This window comes from Rattus norvegicus, chromosome X (assembly GCF_036323735.1).
Source record: "Rattus norvegicus strain BN/NHsdMcwi chromosome X, GRCr8, whole genome shotgun sequence".
In the NCBI taxonomy this organism is placed as follows: Eukaryota; Metazoa; Chordata; class Mammalia; order Rodentia; family Muridae; genus Rattus; species Rattus norvegicus.
Window position 1 is genome coordinate 60,134,975 of NC_086039.1, and position 19,424 is coordinate 60,154,398.

General features: G+C 39.6%; 1 protein-coding gene across 1 annotated transcript; it reads left to right on the forward strand.

Moving 5' to 3' along the window:
• The first annotated feature begins 6,994 nt into the window (after positions 1 to 6,994).
• Mageb11 (MAGE family member B11) lies at positions 6,995 to 19,149 on the forward strand. The gene is made up of 2 exons (XM_003752058.5): positions 6,995 to 7,102; positions 17,896 to 19,149. Exon 2 carries the CDS (start codon positions 17,940 to 17,942, stop codon positions 18,930 to 18,932), a length of 993 nt encoding a protein of 330 aa, XP_003752106.1. The 5' UTR covers positions 6,995 to 7,102; positions 17,896 to 17,939; the 3' UTR covers positions 18,933 to 19,149.
• The last annotated feature ends 275 nt before the right edge of the window (positions 19,150 to 19,424 follow it).

Sequence of the window (19,424 nt, forward strand, 5' to 3'; positions counted from 1 at the left end):
AGAACTCTCAGCTCCTTCAACATCATTCCTGCCTGGATGCTGCTATGCTTCTTACCATGATGATAATGGACAGAACCTCAGAACCAGTAAGCCCGCCTCTATTAAATGTTATCTAGGAGAGTTGCTTTGGTTGTGACATCTCTTCTCAACAATAGAAACTCTAACAAACACAGAAATTGGCACCAGGGACTATTGTGATGGGCCTGACCACGTTTTTATTTAGAGAAATGTGCATTTGGGGACTTTGAATTTGGAAACGAGTGGGATGTTTTTTGTTGGGCTTGATGGGACCTAGTAGGGATATGAAAAACATTGGTGCTAAGTGTTATTTTAACTGTGGAAATATTTTATGGTACAATTTAATCATCACAAGTTGGCTAAAATTTCCCAGAGAACAATTAAAGAAGTTGGCCTCCACATCTAGGACCCTTTGATCTGTTATGCCTGGGTTGAGTGTTAGAAGGCCAGGGACAGAGTAATTTGTTCCCATAGACATTAATGATATTTCCTTCTCTAATAATGCCCTCAATCCCTCTTGCTGAAATTTTTACCGAAGCTGTATTTGAGAAAAAATGGTATAGAAAACCGCAAGACAGATAAGCATATAAGAGCAACACCATCATATACTAGAAAGCTAGAGATGTGTTATTCAGGTTGAGGTTGCTTCCATAGCTGACACTGTGTCATACAGCCGCAGTCACAACCACATCTCCCATTAAAGTCTTGCTTTGTTCCAATATTTTCCTCACTTTGAAGTTTTGGAATGGTAATATATATCCTATAATGTTGGAGGTGTGTGATATGATTTTTTATTTTGATTTTATATGGGATAATGTTAAAAGAGGGCATGAATCATCGATGACATTTTAAACTTTAGATTTGTAATATTGTTGATTCTACTATAGAACATGGGGACTTATGAACTTGTACTAAATATGTTTTACTTTATGTTCTGGCTAAATATTGTACCCATTGACTCTTGTTTCGATCAGCCTATGGGGACCAGGGAGTGGAATGTAGTAGTTTAAATATTCTTGGCCTACTGTGTTGAACTATTAGGAGGTATGGCCTTGGAACAGATGTGGTCTTCTTGGAGGAAGTGTGTCACTATGGGAGTGGACTTTGAGAAAGCTTCCTCCTAACTGCCTGAGGATATGTATCTTCTTTTGGTCGCCTTCAGTTAAGGTACAGATTTCTCAGCTTCTCCTGCACTGTGCCTGCCTGAACATTGCCATGCTCCCACCTTGATGATAATAGATTGAACCTCTGAAATTGTAAGCAAGTCACAATTAAATGTTACCCTTTATAAGAATTATCTTGGTCATAGTGTCTGTTGGTCGCAGCAATAAAACCCTAACACAATGGCCTATTAGCAGAAGGCCAGAAATAGAAGGCGGGAGTTATAACAGGGAGAGAGAAACTCTGGAAGATAGTCAGATATAGGGATATTCTCCACCCAGATACTGCAGGGATGGATATATGAAACTGAGGAGAGAAACCAGTCATGTGGCCTACATGGGATAGAACAAACAGGTTATATAAGTTATGAGCTACTTGGAAAAAAAAGCTCAAGCTTATGTTGTAGGCATTTATTTATAAATAGTTAAGTCTCAGAGTCATTATTTGAGAATTAGACTGTGGGTAGAAAAGCTTGTGGTTACATTGAGCCATTCCTAGTCTGTGCTCTTCCTCCTGCTTGTAGCATAAGATTCCAGTTCTCAGTTCTCAGTTCCAGTTGCCAAGTCTGCCTGTTACTACACCTGTCAATCATGCTGGTGATGGACGTATTCTTCTACAACTGAGTACAAATCTGTAAGTTACTTCTGCAATGGTATTTTACCATAGCAATAAAAGATAACAAATCCAGAAAGTGTTGTAGTGGGGCAGATAGAGGTATCTTTTTTCTGGGGTCGTGGTTGTAGGATGCTACATGGTTCCTAGTGTTAGTTTTGTGGTTGAGTGTCTGGAACTTAGGCAAATTAGAGTTGTGGGTTGTAATCAGATATACAGTCCAAAGTACACCATATAGGACTAGAGATATGTTGTAGATGGGGTGGCTGACAAATAGGAAGCTTTGTAAACTGGGTCTATCATTCTCTGACCAGAGGATCCTCCTGGAGGTCTCCAGTCTCTTCCATAGTGGCATGATAGACATGGCAAAACTGTTCAATTGACACATATTTCTCAGTAGAGAAGCTACATTCAATAAAATAAGTATTATTCATGAGATATCCCTTTTATTTTACTTTTCAACAGAATTTGTTGTTATGTAAAATAAGAAGGAATAAGAATGAAGAGTGTTTTTTTCTCCACTGTTTTCCTGTATTTCATTTCAGTGGTTTAAAAAAATACATGTACAGATAAAATACTATGAATTGCATGTACATGTAGATCTATTTTCTTTTAATTTATTCAGGCCATCTATTTCCATTGTGTTGTGAGGGTTGTTTTGATTTGATTTTTGCTGCCTCTTTGTAAGTTATTCTTAAAATCAAGAATAAATTGTGCCCAGTAATATGCTATGGTTTACCTTAACCCCCTTCCATAGGGCAATAACATGCAAATAAAAGCAAATTGACAATCAATGCAGTTGATGAGAATAACTGTAATCTCTTAAGATGATTATCAATAAAAGAAGCACAAAATTTCCTCCTTCAGATGTTATTATCTTTCTCATTTTCATTCAATACTAAAGAGAACTTTCTTTGAATGCCATTTACATCTTGTAAAACTGAATGATTTTCTCAATTACAACAAGCCAAGCATGATTTAGGAAAGCAAAACTTGAAGAATTACATTAAAATAGTGAAATTTGTTTGTCTTTTTAAGCAATGGCTTTATTTTAAAATGGCTTTATTTTAAAATCCAATTGACAGTTTATAAATGAATAATAGTTATACCACAATGAAACAGTGAGTATAAACAAAGATGAGCATACTGCCCATATAGAAATTCATCTAACAATATTTAATTGGAAGGAAATAAACATTTAACCTATTTATTCCAAAGTGATCTCCTGTAGTTTTTTTTTTCATCAACCATTACTATGCCTATGTTTCCTATTGACAAAAGCTGACTAAATATTATCCTAGTGTAATTTTCTTGTAGCATTAATTATAAATGTCTGACTAGAATAATGTGAAAGCAAAATCTCATTTGGAAAACTGATCCCATTGAGTGCATACTAATAAATTAAAATCAACAGCTGAGAAACCAAACACTTTCTTACAAATGGAAATATCTTTCTTCATCCACTTGAGCTGGCATGTCATAAATATACAGTCTAGGGTTTTATTTATATAGCACATTTATGTTATTAATATATTAAATATACTATTACAAGTAATATAGGGTAATATACCATATTATCTTCATATCAAAACTGTTAAATTGTGGTTCAGTAATCAAGTTGACATATTTGTATGCTTGATGGTCAGAAGTTAAATAAGTTTAATGAAAAGGGAAAAGATGGATACAGTACACAATGAAATACCACATTGAAAAATGAACAAAATAAATTTTCTGTTTTTGATTTGCAAGATACTGTCCTTGATGGAACCTAGGTAAAGGGCTCAGAAGTTCTTTCTATATTGTTCTCACAGGAATATGTAACTCAAAAATTATCTCAAGCTAAATTTGCTTTAAAAATACAGGAACACATATATCTTGTAGTTCATGAAACCAGTGAAATAACCCTGCAAGAGCTGGGAAATAAGATAAACCAAAATTGCACAATGAAACAATCACTGAAAAAAAAAAAAAAGAAACAATCACTCGCATATTTTCTTTCAGAAACCAAGATTGCTTTGTCGAATGGAGTTTCAAATATCCTAAATCTTTTAATTCTACTTTAGCATGAAGTTCTCAAGCCTGGATATAATTTTATTCATCATTAGAATTTCAGTAAAGTACATATATATTTTCTGGTTTAGTTTTTGTTAAGGCATAAGAAGAGCATTGCATAAAAAGCATAGTCTAAAAAACCCATGCAAACATACACCCATGCATGTGATGGTTTGAATGAGAATGCTCCCCATACAATCTCAAAGAAAAAAATCCACATGATCACTTTATTAGATGCTGAAGAAGCATTTGAAAAAATTCAACACCCCTTCATGCTAAAAGTCATAGCAAGATCAGGAATCAAGGCCCATACCTAAACATAATAAAAGCGATATACATCAAACCAGTAGCCAACATCAAAGTAGAAGGAGAGAAACTTCAAGCAATTCCACTAAAAAGAGAGACTAGACAAGGGACTGTCCACTCTCTCCCTATTTATTCAATATTATGCTCAAATTCCTAGTCAAAGCAATCAGACAACCAAAGGAGGTCAAAGGGATATAAATTGGAAAGGAAGAAGTCAAAATATCACTATTTGCAGATGATATGATAGTATATTTAAGTGACCCCAAAAGTTCCACCAGAGAACTACTAAGCCTGATAAACAACTTCAGCAAAGTTGCTGGGTATAAAATTAACTCAAATAAATCAGGAGCCTTCCTCTACTCAAAGGAGAAACAGGCTGAAATAGAAATTGTGGAAATAAGACCCTTTATAATAATCACAAATAATATAAAATACCTCAGTGTGACTCTAACCTAGCAAGTGAAAGATCTGTATGATGAGAACTTCAAGTCTCTGAAGAAAGAAATTGAGAAGATCTCAGAAGATGGAAAGAACTTCCATGCTCATGGATTGGCTGGATTAATATAGTAAAAATGGCCATTTTGTCAAAAGGAATCTACAGATTCAATGAAATCTCCCTCAGAATTCCAACTCAATTCTTCGTACAGTTCAAAAGATCAATTTGTAAATTAATTTGGAAAAACAAAAAACCCAGGATAGTGAAAACTATCCTGCACTATAAAGGAATTTCTGGGGAAATCACCATTCCTGACTTCAAGCAGTATTACAGAGCAATAGTCATAAAAATTTCATAGTATTGGTACAGAGACAGGCATGTAGATCAATGTACTAGAATTGAAGATCCAGAAATGAACTCACACAACTATGGTCATTTGATCTTTGACAAAGGAACTAAAATCATCCGGTGGAAAAAAAGATAGCATTTTCAACAAATAGTACTGGTTCAACTGGAGGTCAGCATGTAGAAGAATGCAAATTGATCCAGTCTTATCACCCTGTATAAAGCTTAAGTTCAAATGGATAATGGACCTCCACATAAAACCAGATACACTCAAGCTAATAGAAAAAAAAAGTGGGGAAGAGCCTTGAACACACCTGGACACAGGGAAAATTTTCCTGAACAAAACACCAATGGCTTATGCTCTAAAATTAAGAATTGACAAATGGAACCTCATAAAACTGCAAACATTCTATAAGGCAAAAGACACTGTCATTAGGACAAAAAGGCAACCAACAGGTTGGAAAAAGATCTTTACCCATCCTACATCTGATAGAGGGCTAATATCCAATATGTACAAAGAACTCAATAAGTTAGAATTCGGAGCATCAAATAACCCTATTAAAAATGGGGCACAGAGCTAAACAAAGAATTCTCAGCTGAGGAATATCAAATGACTGAGAAGTACATAAATAAATGTTCAATACTCAGTCATCAGGGAAATTCAAATCAAAATAACCCTGAGATTCCACCTGAGACTGTCAGAATGGCTCAGATCAAAAATTCAAGGGACAACAGATGCTCACAAGGATGTAGAGAAAAGGGGACACTCCTCCATTGTTGGTGGAATTGAAAGATAGTACAACCACTCTGGAAATCAGTCTGGAGGTTCCTCAGAAAATTGGACATTGTACAGCCTGAGACTCACCTGTACCCTTCCTGGGCATATACCCAAATGATGCTCTAACATACAACAAAGACAACTGCTTCACTATGTTCATATCAGGTTTAGGACTTCTCTGGTGGAATTTTTGGGGTCACTTAACTAAACAATCATCTCACCTGCAAATAGTGAAATTTTGACTTCTTCCTTTTCAATTTGTATCCTTTGACTTCCCACAAAATGTGGTGTTCTTAGCCAGAATAATAAGAACCAAAGAAAAAAAGTATTTGAACAATGATATGTAGAAAAGAATGTGTCGTAACAACATGGACCCTGTACATAGTCAATGTGCAATGAAGGTATTCAACGAATTCAAATTATTGAGATCTGTAAATTCCTGTACTTAAATTCCTTGACATCATTTTTTAAATATTTCAGAACTGGGATAACTTGAAGGCTTAGTGGTTAAAGGAGCTTGCTGCTAAGGTTGAGAACCTGAGTTGAATACCCAGGACCCACACAGTGAAAAGAAAAACAAAGCTGATTATGAACTTTGTTACCTGAGCAGGAAGCTCAGAATGGGGGTGGGACACACACACATGCAGGAGCACACACAAACAAGCACACATGCAGGTTGCATTCACAGACAGTCACATACAGAGTATTTATATATTTATACATAATATTTTAGCAGTAACATAAAAAATTTATTCTACCTGATTAAAAAATATAGAATACACAAGCAGTATATAATTTCTCTGAAAGTCATCTCCTATTCTATGATATCTGCTTGGTTAGTTTGCTGGGGCATGCCCATCACTTTGAAGACACATGACTATTTTTTTAAAATTTGAAGACACATTTAACGAGTTTTTATAAATGCAGCATTCGGCATGAAATCTCTTAAGAGATGGCAATCATCGTATAGACCAGGATAAATTATGTCCTGAGAACACTGTGCTACTTACTGAAGATTTTCCTTCAAGTGCATTTTTTGGATGAAGTGGCTCCTGCAGGCCAACTTCTATGATAAAGCACTCAGAGAGTAAAAACCTTGCAGGAATGGCCGAGAGCTTGGCCCAAAATGTTACAATGTACCCGAAGATGTCGGTTGCTAGGCTGTTCGTATATTGCACCTCGTGCCAGAGGAGGCGCCAGAGACGTGAACCTCCCCGTGAGCCTCTCTCCAGGATGCTCTCATTGGTCTTTGAGTGGGTGGGCGGTCATTTCCTAGTTAAGGCTTTGGAGTCCAGTGGCGTGGGATTAAGGTGACACCATAACCGTGCTCTGCTCAAGGTTGGTTTTCCCCTCGCAGAAAAAAGAAACAAGGCTAAGAATCTGCCAGAGTCAAGGTAAGGAGGTGAAAGAAAGTGGGTGCGAGTGTTATGCCAGTGAACAAAACCCCCTTTAAAAGGAGCATCTTTATCCCAGAGTAATGTCCTTAGGAAAGTGCTCCTCTTCCACCCTGGGATCTAGGAAATGGCAGATGGTCTCAACAGTCTTTCTTCACATCTCTCAAGCCTTCTCACAGAAGCTCCCTGTTGGTGCTGCCTGTGGATTTTAAGAAGGGAATCCTCCTTGTCTCCCAGCCCCACCCCCACCCCTGCCCCCAAGCTAAGCTTTGTGCCCAGGTAAGATGCCCTCATCGATGAGGGCACCACTAATTCCTTCTGTAGAATAACCTCAGGAGAGAAGATGCCCCCTCTGTCCTAATCATCTCACTTACCACTGACTCCTCCTCCATCTTCTTCCCTTATCTCATCCTCTCCGTCCCTTCCACCCTCTCTCCTTCCTTTCTCATCCAATATCCTGCTTACATCTTCTTTTACCACTCCCAGACCTTTCCCTCTAAAAAACCCCTCCTCTTACCAGATCCTCCAGTCCTGACCATTCGCCACTCCTGTCTGTTGTTTCAGCTTCTCTGATCCCTCCTAAATCATCTTTCTCCTACCGCCCCTCATTTTCTTGCCTATTTCTTTTTCCCACTATGTTCCTATGCAATTATCCTTCAGTTTCCTATATATCCTAACCTCTTCCATCCCTTCTGCCCTCCCTTTCTTCTGTATGTTCTCCTCCCTCTCCTTCTTACCCCTCCTCCCTCTCCTTCTTACCCTCCTCCCTCTCCTTCTTACCCCTCCTCCGTCTCCTTCTTACCCCTCCTCCCTTTCCTCCTTACCCCTCCTCCCTTTCCATCTTTCTCTTCCTAACCTTCCTAGTCCCCAATTATTTCATTCTCCCTTCACTTCCCTCATCACTTCTGGATTCTACCTTCTATTTTCCTTCCCTATTTACCTTTCTTTCCTTCTAGTTTCTCCTCCATCTGCTCCCTTATTTCTTTCCCCATTCCCCCTCCTCATCTCCTTCCTTATCATTTCTTCTTTTCTCACCCCTTCCCTCCTCTATCCCTCCTTTTTCTACTCCTCTCCTCCCTCTTACCCCTCATTCCTTTCCCTCTTTCTCTTCCTCCTAACCTTTCTCTTCCCATTGCCCCTTCAGTCACTTTTCCCTACCTTCTCTTTCCTCCTCCCTCTCTTCCTTCACTGCCATCACATTTTCACCTCCGTTTATTCTTCTCTAGTCCCCTTCCTTTTCCTCCAGTCTTTTCTCTGTCTTCCCCTCAGCCCTGTCCCTATGTACCTCTTTTTCCTTTCCCTATTGCCACTCCTTTGATCCTCTTTTGTATTCCCTCTGCCCTCCTTTACCACTTTCATTTCTTCTCTTTCCTTACCCCATTGCCACAGCAGCTTCTCTCCCTAGCCTCCTCTGTTTATCTCTTCACTTCTTCTTCCTTTCTGCCCTCTCCTCCTCCCCTCTTCTCTCCTTCCTTCCATTCCTTCTTCTCATTTGCCTTATCCATCCTCCTGTTCCTTGTTCTCTCCCCTCTTCTCTCCTATCTTCTCTCACCTCTTCTCTTTCCCTCTTCTTCATCCCCTTTTCTGTTCTCCCTCCTATCTCTCTACCCTCTCTTCTCTTTACCCTGCCACTATATTTCCCCTCCTCCCTTCCACCCTCTCACATTTTTCCCTCTTCTCAGTCTTTCCTCCTCTCCCTTTCTTGTTCCCACCTCCCTTTCCCTATGGGCAGGCCTTTCCCCTCTTCTCACTCCCCTTCCTCCTCTCTTCCTCCTCTCTTCCTTCTTCCTTCCTCACTGGATTCCTTTTTACACCTCCCTCTCCCCTATCACCCTCATTTCTCTTTCAGGTTCTCCTTTCTTCCACCTTAACAGTCCCCCCTTTCTTCTCCCCCACCTCCACCTTTCCTTATTCTCCACTTTATATACCTTCCTCTGTTTTTCCTCCTTCCCTTCTCCATCCTTTTTGTTTTACCTCTCTTCATTGATCCCTATCCCAAATTTCCTGCTTCTTCTTCTCTTTCTTTCCCCTTCCCTGTTCTCCCTTCCTTTCCTTCTGCTTTTCTTTTATCCCCATCCTAGTGCTACTCACTCCTTATACCACTTCCTATTTATTTCTACTCCCCTTTCCCTGTTCTCCTTCACTCCCCACTCCCTCTGTTCCTTTCTTCATGTTTCCTTCTCTTCTACTTCATACCCTTCCCTCCTTTGCCTATTCCAATTCCCCACCTTCCTTCGTCCCCTTGTATCTCTCTCCTTGTGTCCTTCCCTCTTACCTCCTCCCTTTCCTCATTTACCCTTCAACTTCTCTCCATTCCTTCCTCCCTTCCTTCTTTCTTCTCTACCACTTTCTTCCCTTTTCTTCCCTTTGCCTTTCCCTCTCCCCTGTTCTCTGTCCCTGCCTCATACCCTCTTCTTTTCCATCTTCTACCCTGCATTTTCCTGTTCTCCCTTCCTCCTCCCTACATTTTCTCCTTCTCTCCCATCTCTTCCTTGATTTCATCACTTTTCCCCTTCTTTATCCTCCCCCCTTCCTTCCTTTTCTCTTCCTTCCTCCCACAATTTTATCTTTCCTCATCCCTCCCTTCTTTCTGCCCAAGTCCTCCATTTCCCTCCTTTTCCCTCCCCTCTATTTCCTTTATTCCCTCCCCTGTTTCTGTGGCTATTTTCTCCTTTCTCCTTGGCACTTCTGCCCACTAACACATTCCTGAGCTTACCTAACACTCTCACTGCCTTTCTATTCTCTATGATCCTTCCCCTCTCCCTCTGCTCACCCTGTACTCATCCTCCTGTCCTCTGTGCCTCCCTTATTGCTGCTCCTTCCTCCATTCCTTTCCTTCTCTCTCCTTCCAATTTCTCATCTCAACCTTTCCTTTCCCTCTTCCCTCCTCATCCCCTCATCCCTGTTCCTCACCTATTTCCTGTACTCCTTCCCTTATGATCCTACCTATCTTCACAGCTCTTTCTGTCCTAAACCCTCTGCAGCTTCCTGCTCTTTCTTCTTCTGGTCCTGCACTTATGTCTAGGTTTTCCCCTCTCCCTGCTTCCATTCCTGTTTCCTCGCCCAGTCTCCTCCCGCCCTGTCTCTTTATTCCCTTCCTATGTCAACTTTGCTCCCCACTGCGTTCAACCACCTTTACTCTACCTTCTGTCTTTCCCATTATACCTCATTCCTCCCTCCTCTCTTCCACTTCTCTCCTACTTCATCTGCCTACTTCTTTTCTGTTCCTTTCCCTCCCCTTTCTCTTTTCACCCTCTCTTTTCCTCCCCTACTTCTTTCCTTGCTTCTCCTGCCTACTGTTTATGCAATGCATTCACACCTCCCTCCCTTACTCACTCTTTCATGCCCTATAATCACATTCCCCTCAATATATATTATGCTTTTCTCAAACTTCCTCTTCCCTTCACATTCCCTCATCAGTCCCCCACAATCCCTTTAGCTTCCTCTATCCTCACCTTTACTGTCACACTCTCAAATAAACAACCCTTTATATTAGTCTTAGAATACCAAGGAGGAGATATCAACCAAAGACATTCTCTTGATCACACCATGCAACTATTTTTTTTCTTTTTTTTTTTCCAGAGCTGGGGACCGAACCCAGGGCCTTGTGCTTGCTAGGCAAGCACACTACCACTGAGCCAAATCCCCACCCCCCCCATGCAACCATTAAAAGAAAAAAAAACTAGTATCCTATATCAGAGTTGCTAGTCTAAAAAGCCTCAGAGTTAACTATAAGCCACATCCTAGGTCTCAGTTTAGGACCATCTCAGGCTAACACCTATACAATCACAAAAGCTTTGCCCTTGTTTTCAGGCTTAATCCACATTAGAGATAAATAGTAACACATTAAGTTTCCCCACCATTTGGCAAATCTAAAAAAACCTACACACTACCCAAAATACATTCCATTATTATTATTATTATTATTATTATTATTATTATTATTATTATTATCATTATCATTATTACTACTACTACTACTACTACTACTACTGTTGCTGCTGCTGCTACTGCTGCTACTACTACTACTACTACTACTACTACTACTATATTTACCTCCCAAATGTTGACCCCCTCCTTGTCTCCCTTCCCAGAGCTCTTATCCCCATCACTGTTCCCCATTGCCCCTGAGAGGGTGCTAATCTATGGGCATCCTCCTACACCAGGACATCAAGACTCTACAGGATAAATCACACGCTTTCCCACTGAGTCAATCCTCTGCTACATATATGCCAGGGCCCTCACACCAGACCCTGTATGATATTTGGTTGGTGGCTTAGACTCGGGAACTCTCATGGTTTCCAGATTAGTTAAAACTGTTCGTCTTCCTACTGGGTTGCCATCCCATCAAGTTCCTCCAATCCATCCTCTAACTCTTCCACCTCAGTCCAATACTTGTCTGTGATTATCGGATTTTGTTTCAGCCAGCTGCTGGTAGAATCTCTCAGAGGACAACCATACCAGTAATCCTGCCATGGTTTGGTTCCTGCCCATGGGATAAATCTCAAGTTGGGCAGGTTGGCCATTTCTTCAGTCTTTGCTACATTTTTGAACCTGCATTTATTTGAGACAGGAACAGTTTTGGGTTAAAAATTATGAAGGTGGGATTCCCATCCCTCCATTGGGGATATTGGAGGATATGGAACTCTTGAGGTTCCATATCCACACTGTTAGTCATTTCTTCTAAGTCACTCACATTGAGTCCTTGAGACCTCCCCCATCCCAGGTATCTGGGGGTTTCTATAGGTTCCCCCATCTCCTAACCCTAATTCCCACAACAGCATAGTTCTATTCATTCTCCTGGTCCTCTGGACTTCTCTCCAGTCTCTGCCCATACCCAAACCTTCTCACTCTTTCCCCTTTCCCATCCCCTTTCCCAGCCAGGTTCCTCCCTCTCCCTGTCTCCTATGATTATTTTGTTCCCCTTACTAAGTGAGATTGAAATATCCTTGCTTGGTCTTTCCTTCATGTAAAACTTATTGCAGTCTGTGGGATATATTGTAGTTATTCTTTACCTTTTGGCTAATACACGCTTATAAGTGAATATATATGCATGTCCATTTGGGTCTAGGTTACTTCATTTAGAATGATACTTTCTATTTCCATCCATTTGACTGCAAAATCATGATATCCTTGTTTTTAATAGTTGAATAGTATTCCATTGTGAAAATTAACTACATTTTCAGTATCCAATCTTCAGTTGAGGAACATCTGGGTTGCTTCTAGTTTCTGACTAATACAAATACGGCTGCAATGAAGATAGTGGAACACATGTCCTTGTCATATCATGGAGCATCTTTTGGATATATGCCTAGGAGCAGTACTGCTGGTTCTTTAAGTAGTATTTCTATTTTTTCTGAGAAACTGTTTGCAACAGTTTGTGATTCCACCAACAATGGAGGAGTCTTCTTCTTTTTTTTTATCTTTATTAAATTGAGAATTTCTTATTTACATTTCAAATGCCATTCCCGGTTTCCAAGCCAACATCCCCCTAACCCCTCCCCCTCACCTTCTACATGAGTGTTCCCCTCCCCATCTTCCCCCCATTACCGCAATTCTCAGCAGCATTTTCTTTCACTTGAATTTTTGTTCTTAGCCATTCTGATTGATGTAAGGTAGAGAGTCTCAGGGTGATTTTGATTAAATTTCCTTGAGGAATAAAGATGTTGAAGATTTCTTTTTTTCCTCATTTTTACATTTTATTTGTCAATCAGAGAACAGTTTTTCAATCCATTTGCCTATGAATTTCATGAAGTCATTGTTTTTGATAGCTGAGTAGTAATCGATTGTGTAGATGTACCACATTTTCTGTATCCATTCCTCTGTTGAAGGGCATCTGGGTTCTCTTGAGCCTCTGGCTATTATAAACAAGGCTGCTATGAACATGAACATAGTGGAGCATGTGTCTTTGGTTGTTATGTTGGAGCATGTTTTGGGTATATGCCCAGTAGTGGTATAGCTGTGACCACAGTTAGTACTATGTCCAATTTTCTGAGGAACCACAACACTTATTTCCAGAGTGGTTATACCAGCTTACAATCCCACCAATAGTGGAGGAGGGTTCCTCTTTGTCCACATCCCCACCAGCATCTGCTGTCACCTGAGCATTTGATATTAGCTATTCTGACTGGTGTGAGGTAGAATCTCAAGGTAGTTTTGATTTGCATTTCCCTGATGACTGAAGATGTTGAACAGTTTTTAAGTGTTCCTCAGCCTTGCAAGATTGCTTAGTTGAGAATTTTCCGTTTAGCTCTGTGACCCATTTTTAATAGGGTTATTTGGTTCTCTGGAGTCAAACTTCTTGAGTTCTTTGTATAATTTGGATATTAGCCCTCTATAGGACATAGGGTTGGTAAAGATCTTTTTACAATCTGTGGGTTGCCGTTTTGTCCTATTGACAGTGTCCTTTGCCTTATAGAAGCTTTGCAGTTTTATGAGATCTCATTTGTCGATTCTTGATCTTAGAGCATAAGCCATTGGTGTTTTGTTCAGGAAATTTTCTCCAGTGCCCATGAGTTTGAGATGCTTCCCCAATTTTTCTTCTATTAGTTTGAGTGTATCTGGTTTGATGTGGAGGTCCTTGATCCACTTGGACTTAAGATTTGTACAGGGTGATAATAATGGATCGATCTGCATTCTTCTACATGCTGACTTCCAGTAGAACCAGCACCATTTGCTGAAAATGCTATCTTTTTTCCATTGGATGGTTTTGACTTCTTTGTCAAAAATCAAGTGAACATAGGTGTGTAGGTTCATTTCTGGGTCTTCAATTCTATTCCACTGGTCTATCTGCCTGTCTCTGTACCAATACCATACAGTTTTTATCACTACTGCTCTGTAATACTGCTTGAGTTCAGGGATAGTGATTCCCCAGAAGTCCTTTTATTGTTGAGGATAGTTTTAGCTATCCTGGGTTTTTGTTATTCCAGATGAATTTGCAAATTGTTCTGTCTAACTCTCTGAAGAATTGGATTGGTATTTTGATGGGGATTGCATTGAATCTGTAGATCGCTTTTAGTAAAATGACCATTTTTACTATATTAATCCTGCCAATCCATGAGCATGGGGGAGATCTTTCCATCTTCTGTGATCTTCTTCAATTTCTTTCTTCAGAGACTTGAAGTTCATATCATACAGAACTTTCACTTGCTTGTTTAAAGTCACATTATTTGGGACTATTATGAAGGGTGTCGTTTCCCTAATTTCTTTCTCGGCTTGTTTCTCTTTTGTGTAGAGGAAGGCTACTGATTTATTTGAGTTAATTTTATACCCAGCCACTTTGCTGAAGGTGTTTATCAGGTTTAGTAGTTCTCTGGTAGAACTTTTGGGATCACTTAAATATACTATCATATCATCTGCAAATATTGATATTTTTACTTCTTTTCCAATCTATATCCATTTGATCTTTTGTTGTCTGATTGCTCTGGCTAGAACTTCAAGAACTATATTAAATAAGTAGGGAGAGAGTGGGCAGCCGTGTCTAGTCCTGATTTTAGTGGTATTGCTTCAAGTTTCTCTCCATTTAGTTTATTGTTAGCTACTGGTTTGCTGTATATGGCTTTTACTATGTTTAGATATGGGCCTTGAATTCCTATTCTTTCCAGGACTTTTATCATGAAGGGGTGCTGAATTTTGTCAAATGCTTTCTCAGCATCTAATGAAATGCTCATGTGGTTTTGTTCTTTCAGTTTGTTTATATAATGGATTACGTTGATCGTTTTCCGTATATTATACCATCCCTGCATGCATGGGATGAAGCCTACTTGATCATGGTGAATGATTGTTTTGATGTGCTCTGGGATTCGGTTTGCCAGAATTTTATTGAGTATTTTTGCATCGATATTCATAAGGGAAATTGGTCTGAAGATCTCTTTCTTTGTTGGGTCTTTGTGTGGTTTAGGTATAAGAGTAATTGTGGCTTCATAAAAGGAATTTGGTAGTGCTCCATCTGTTTCAATTTTGTGGAATAATTTGGATAGTATTGGTATGAGTTCTTCTATAAAGGTCTGATAGAATTCTGTACTGAACCCATCTGGACCTGGGCTCTTTTTGGTTGGGAGACCTTTAATGACTGCTTCTATTTCTTTAGGAGTTATGGGGTTATTTAAATGGGTTTTCTGTTCCTGATTTAACTTTGTTATGTATAGTGTTTTTAAGCTTTTTCTTTTCTCTATGTTAATCCTATTGGTCCATGAGCATGAAAGGTCTTTTCATCTTCTGAGGTCTTCTTTGATTTCTTTCTTCAGGGACCTAAAGTTCTTGTCATACAGACCTTTCAAGAGAACCTTTAACATTAAGCAGGGGTCATATTTCTTCTCAAGTAAGCTTGTAAGGAGATTCTACAGAAAGAACTATAGTGCATTTTTCATTTTTTATTCACTTTACATCCCAATCAATAGCTGTCCTCCTTCCATTCCCCTTCCCAGAGACCCTCCCCCATCTTCCCCTTTCCTTCTCCTCTGAGATAGTGGAGGCCCCCTTTGGGTGTCTCCCCAACCTGTCATACCAAGTCTCTGAGGCCAGGCAAGACACCCAATTTAAAAGAACAGATTCCACAGACATGCAGCAGCTTTAGAGATAGCCCCCACTCCCTTTGTTCATGACCCACATGAAGACTGACTGAGCTGCACAGCGCATGCACACACACACACACACACACACACACACACACATATATATATATACATATATATATATATATATATATATATATATATATATGAATACTAGGTCTAGACCATGCTTGCTCTTTGATTGGTAGTTCAGTCTCTGAGAGCCCCCAAGGGTCCAGGCTTTGGTCTTCTTGTGTAATTCCAATCTTGTTCATGTCCTTTAATCTTTCCACAACTCTTTCTCAGCCTAGAGAAACCTTAGATTTCATCATCATTCTACTCATTTGCACATGCACACATGCATGCTTGCAAACACACACACACACACACACACACACACAAACACACACACAAACACACGCACAAGACAGGCACCCTTACTCTCTTTTATGGCCCATCACAGAAAAGAACCCTACTGCCACTCAAGCCACACTTTTCTGCTCAGGGTTCATAAGTCCTAAGAAGAATTAGAATAGCTAGCTCTGTAGTCTGAAGAAGGTAGAAGCAAATAAAAATGGGGAACCCAATTCACTAGAGCAGAGCAGTCTACCATAGCAATAGGAATTGAGAAGAAACAGAAATAAGCGACACCCTGTTTTGTTCCTAGGCCAAATATGGCACTAGAATATACATGAACACTCTGTTCTTATTTTGTAATATCAGAAATCTGAGCATCTTGAACCAAAGTGTTTGGGGATTTAGTTCAGCTAAAGTAGTACCATGCCCTGAATAGAATTAAAAGAGTAATGCAACAAGTGTTCTAAGGAAATTGCTGTTCCTAGAAGACTCAATGGCTCACTGCCTGTTCTTGTTACAATCCCTGAGAGGTATGCCATTTGTCCAATTTTGACAAGAAGAGTCTCCAGGATATGAAGGGGCTTTGGTGTGAGAAAAACCCCATATAAGGACAGAAATTGATATAAAGACCCAATGGAAGGACCCAGGGAGCCAACATCTTCTCTTCTAGCAGCTTGATTAGTGTATACAATAATGATGGGACAAATGAAAAATTGCCTCCCATTAGTTGGATTATAGTTGTAATAATGTCAAATGATGTTCTGAATATGTTTGTGAAATCTACTACGTGAGAATTTATAGATATTTCCAGAAGATTAAAAAATACAACTTGAGTGTATGCTATACTACAGAAGCCATCCCTTCTTGATAGACAATAGCAGAGAGTGAAGAGGCCACATTACCCTCCTAGGAATTCTTAAGTGATATTAGCAGTAAGGAAGTATTTCTAAGGAAATGAAGGGTCATGGGTCAAGGCAAATTCTGAAAGGACCATTGATACATTCAATATTTGAAGGTCCAGGATGGAGCCTTTCAGGATAAGACTGCATATCATTTCAATGAAATTATAAGGTACTTTTAGTTTGTTTCCAGTTTATTGTTGACTATGTTTTCTGGTATTGCATGCTAAGAAGCACTCTATCAATGAGGTCTATCTATTTTCCTCCTTTTACATTTTTATTTTGAGATGGAGTATGACTAAGTTTCCAGGTGCCTATGGACTCTCTTTGTAGCCCAGTCAGATCTTGAACTTGTGTTCCTCCTCCTCCACCTAAACCACCAATCCCAGAACTTTGCATTAAATATAAAAGAATACCAATTTTACATGTGGAAGTACATCTTCCAGTGAGCAGAAGAAAATTATATCAAGTGCAATGGGGAGAATAGGTGAGAACACTGAATAAGAGACAAATCCTTACTGAAGTACCCTTGACAGAGAGGGTCCCACATAGCTTAGTATCTGCTTTAAATTTTCTTATAGGAATAATATACTGATAAGCTTCATTGCTGTTTCCTCTAGGGTCTCAGGGACATATTGATATTTTAGTTTGACGTTACAGCTTCAAACAGCAGTAGAGACAGACCTAGGACTTGCCAACAGTTCATGTAATTATTATCGCTGAGAAGTGACAGGATCCTCACATCCCCAAGCAAGAGATTTCCACTGTTCATCTTTGTCACCATTTCTGGGCAATAAAGTCCACGGTAGCAAACAACAGCCTAAAATGTACTTTCACTTACTATACTGAGTATGAGCAAGTTATAACTGAAGTTCTCTATGTTCCTAGAACAGCATTTCCATAGAAACTTTTGCCATCAGAAATAACCAAAAGGAGCCCTCCTTCTGGTGAAGTTGCTTATGCCACATTCTTCTGTCTCCCTTAGGTGCCTCCATCTCTAGCATCCTGCTGTTATATTAATCAGTCATCATGCCTCGAGGTCAAAAGAGTAAGCTAAATGTTCGAGGGACACACCGCCAAGCCATAAATTATGCTCAGGCTTTTGAAGATGCTAAGGAAACAGTAGAGCCAACAGAAGAGTCTTCTTCTGAATCAGGTGGTACCTTTGAGGTGCCAGAAAAGCAATCAGTGTCCACCATGAATATTGATCTCTTTTCTATATTAGATGGCAGTTCTACTGATCTTGATGATGCCGAAAGTCTTTTTAGGAATTACCACACCATTAATAATCAAGATCTTCTAGCCAGAAAGGTCCTAGTGCTAGTGCAGATTCTCCTTAAAAACTACAAAATAAAGCAGCTTACCACAATGGAAGATATGATGCAGGTTATTGATAAGGAGGAAATCAATGACTTCCCTGAGATGCTCCGGAAAGCTGCTGAGAGGCTTGCTGATGTCTTTGCTGTTGAACTGAGGGAAGTTGAATCAAGCCGACGGGTGTATGATCTTATCAGTAAACTGAAACTACCCAACAATGGGAGGGTTCGTGCTGGCCAGGGCTTTCCAAAGACGGGATTCCTGATGACTGTACTGGGCATAATCTTCATGAGTGGCAACTGTGCCCGAGAAGAAGACATCTGGAGAACACTAAGATATATGGGTGTGTATTCTGGAAAGAAGCACCAAATCTATGGAGAGCCCCGGAAGCTCATCACTCAAAATTTTGTGAAGCTAAAGTATTTGGAGTACCGGCAGGTCGCCAACAGTAATCCTCCACAATATGAGTTCCTGTGGGGTCCCAAAGCATATGCTGAAACCAACAAGATGACCATCCTAAAGTTTGTGGCTAAGGTCAATGATATCCCCCCTAGTTGCTTCCCAGATCTTTATGAAGAAGCTTTAAAAGATGATCAAGGGAAGAATCAAAGCAACCGTAATGTCAGCTCTGCCATTTGTCCCAAAGCTAGGGCATTTACATTTGTGATGTGTCCAGGGTTTGCTTGCTTCCCTGCCCAAGTTTAAAGGAAAAAGATATAGCAGTAGAAGAAGAATTTCCTTGAAAACATGAAACGAAGCACAGAGAAAACAGGTTAAGGTAATAAGAGGATAGAAATCAAAACATGAGTAAGCATTGCTTTTTTAGTTGCTTTTGTTCTGTTTGATGAAGGTAAATGTTTGAAAACTTTCTCCCTGTCTGTTGTTAAGAAAATAGAAAAAAAATAAATGTTTCTCAATTAGATTTCATTTATTTACTGTTATTTCTGTTCCCTTGATTTATTTTTGGTACAGGGTTCCACTCAGTTCAGACTGCCCTCGAACTTGACATGTATGTGTTCTTGATCTTCAGATACTCCTGCTTTCGTATCCCTTGTAGTAGGATTAGAGGTACGCACTACTATACCTGGCTCACTGAACATTTCATGAGCATATCTTATTTGTTTGATTTTATAGTAGTATTAGGATGCTAAGACAAAAAAAACCAAAAAAATAAAAAAGAAAACAAGGTTCTCTTCA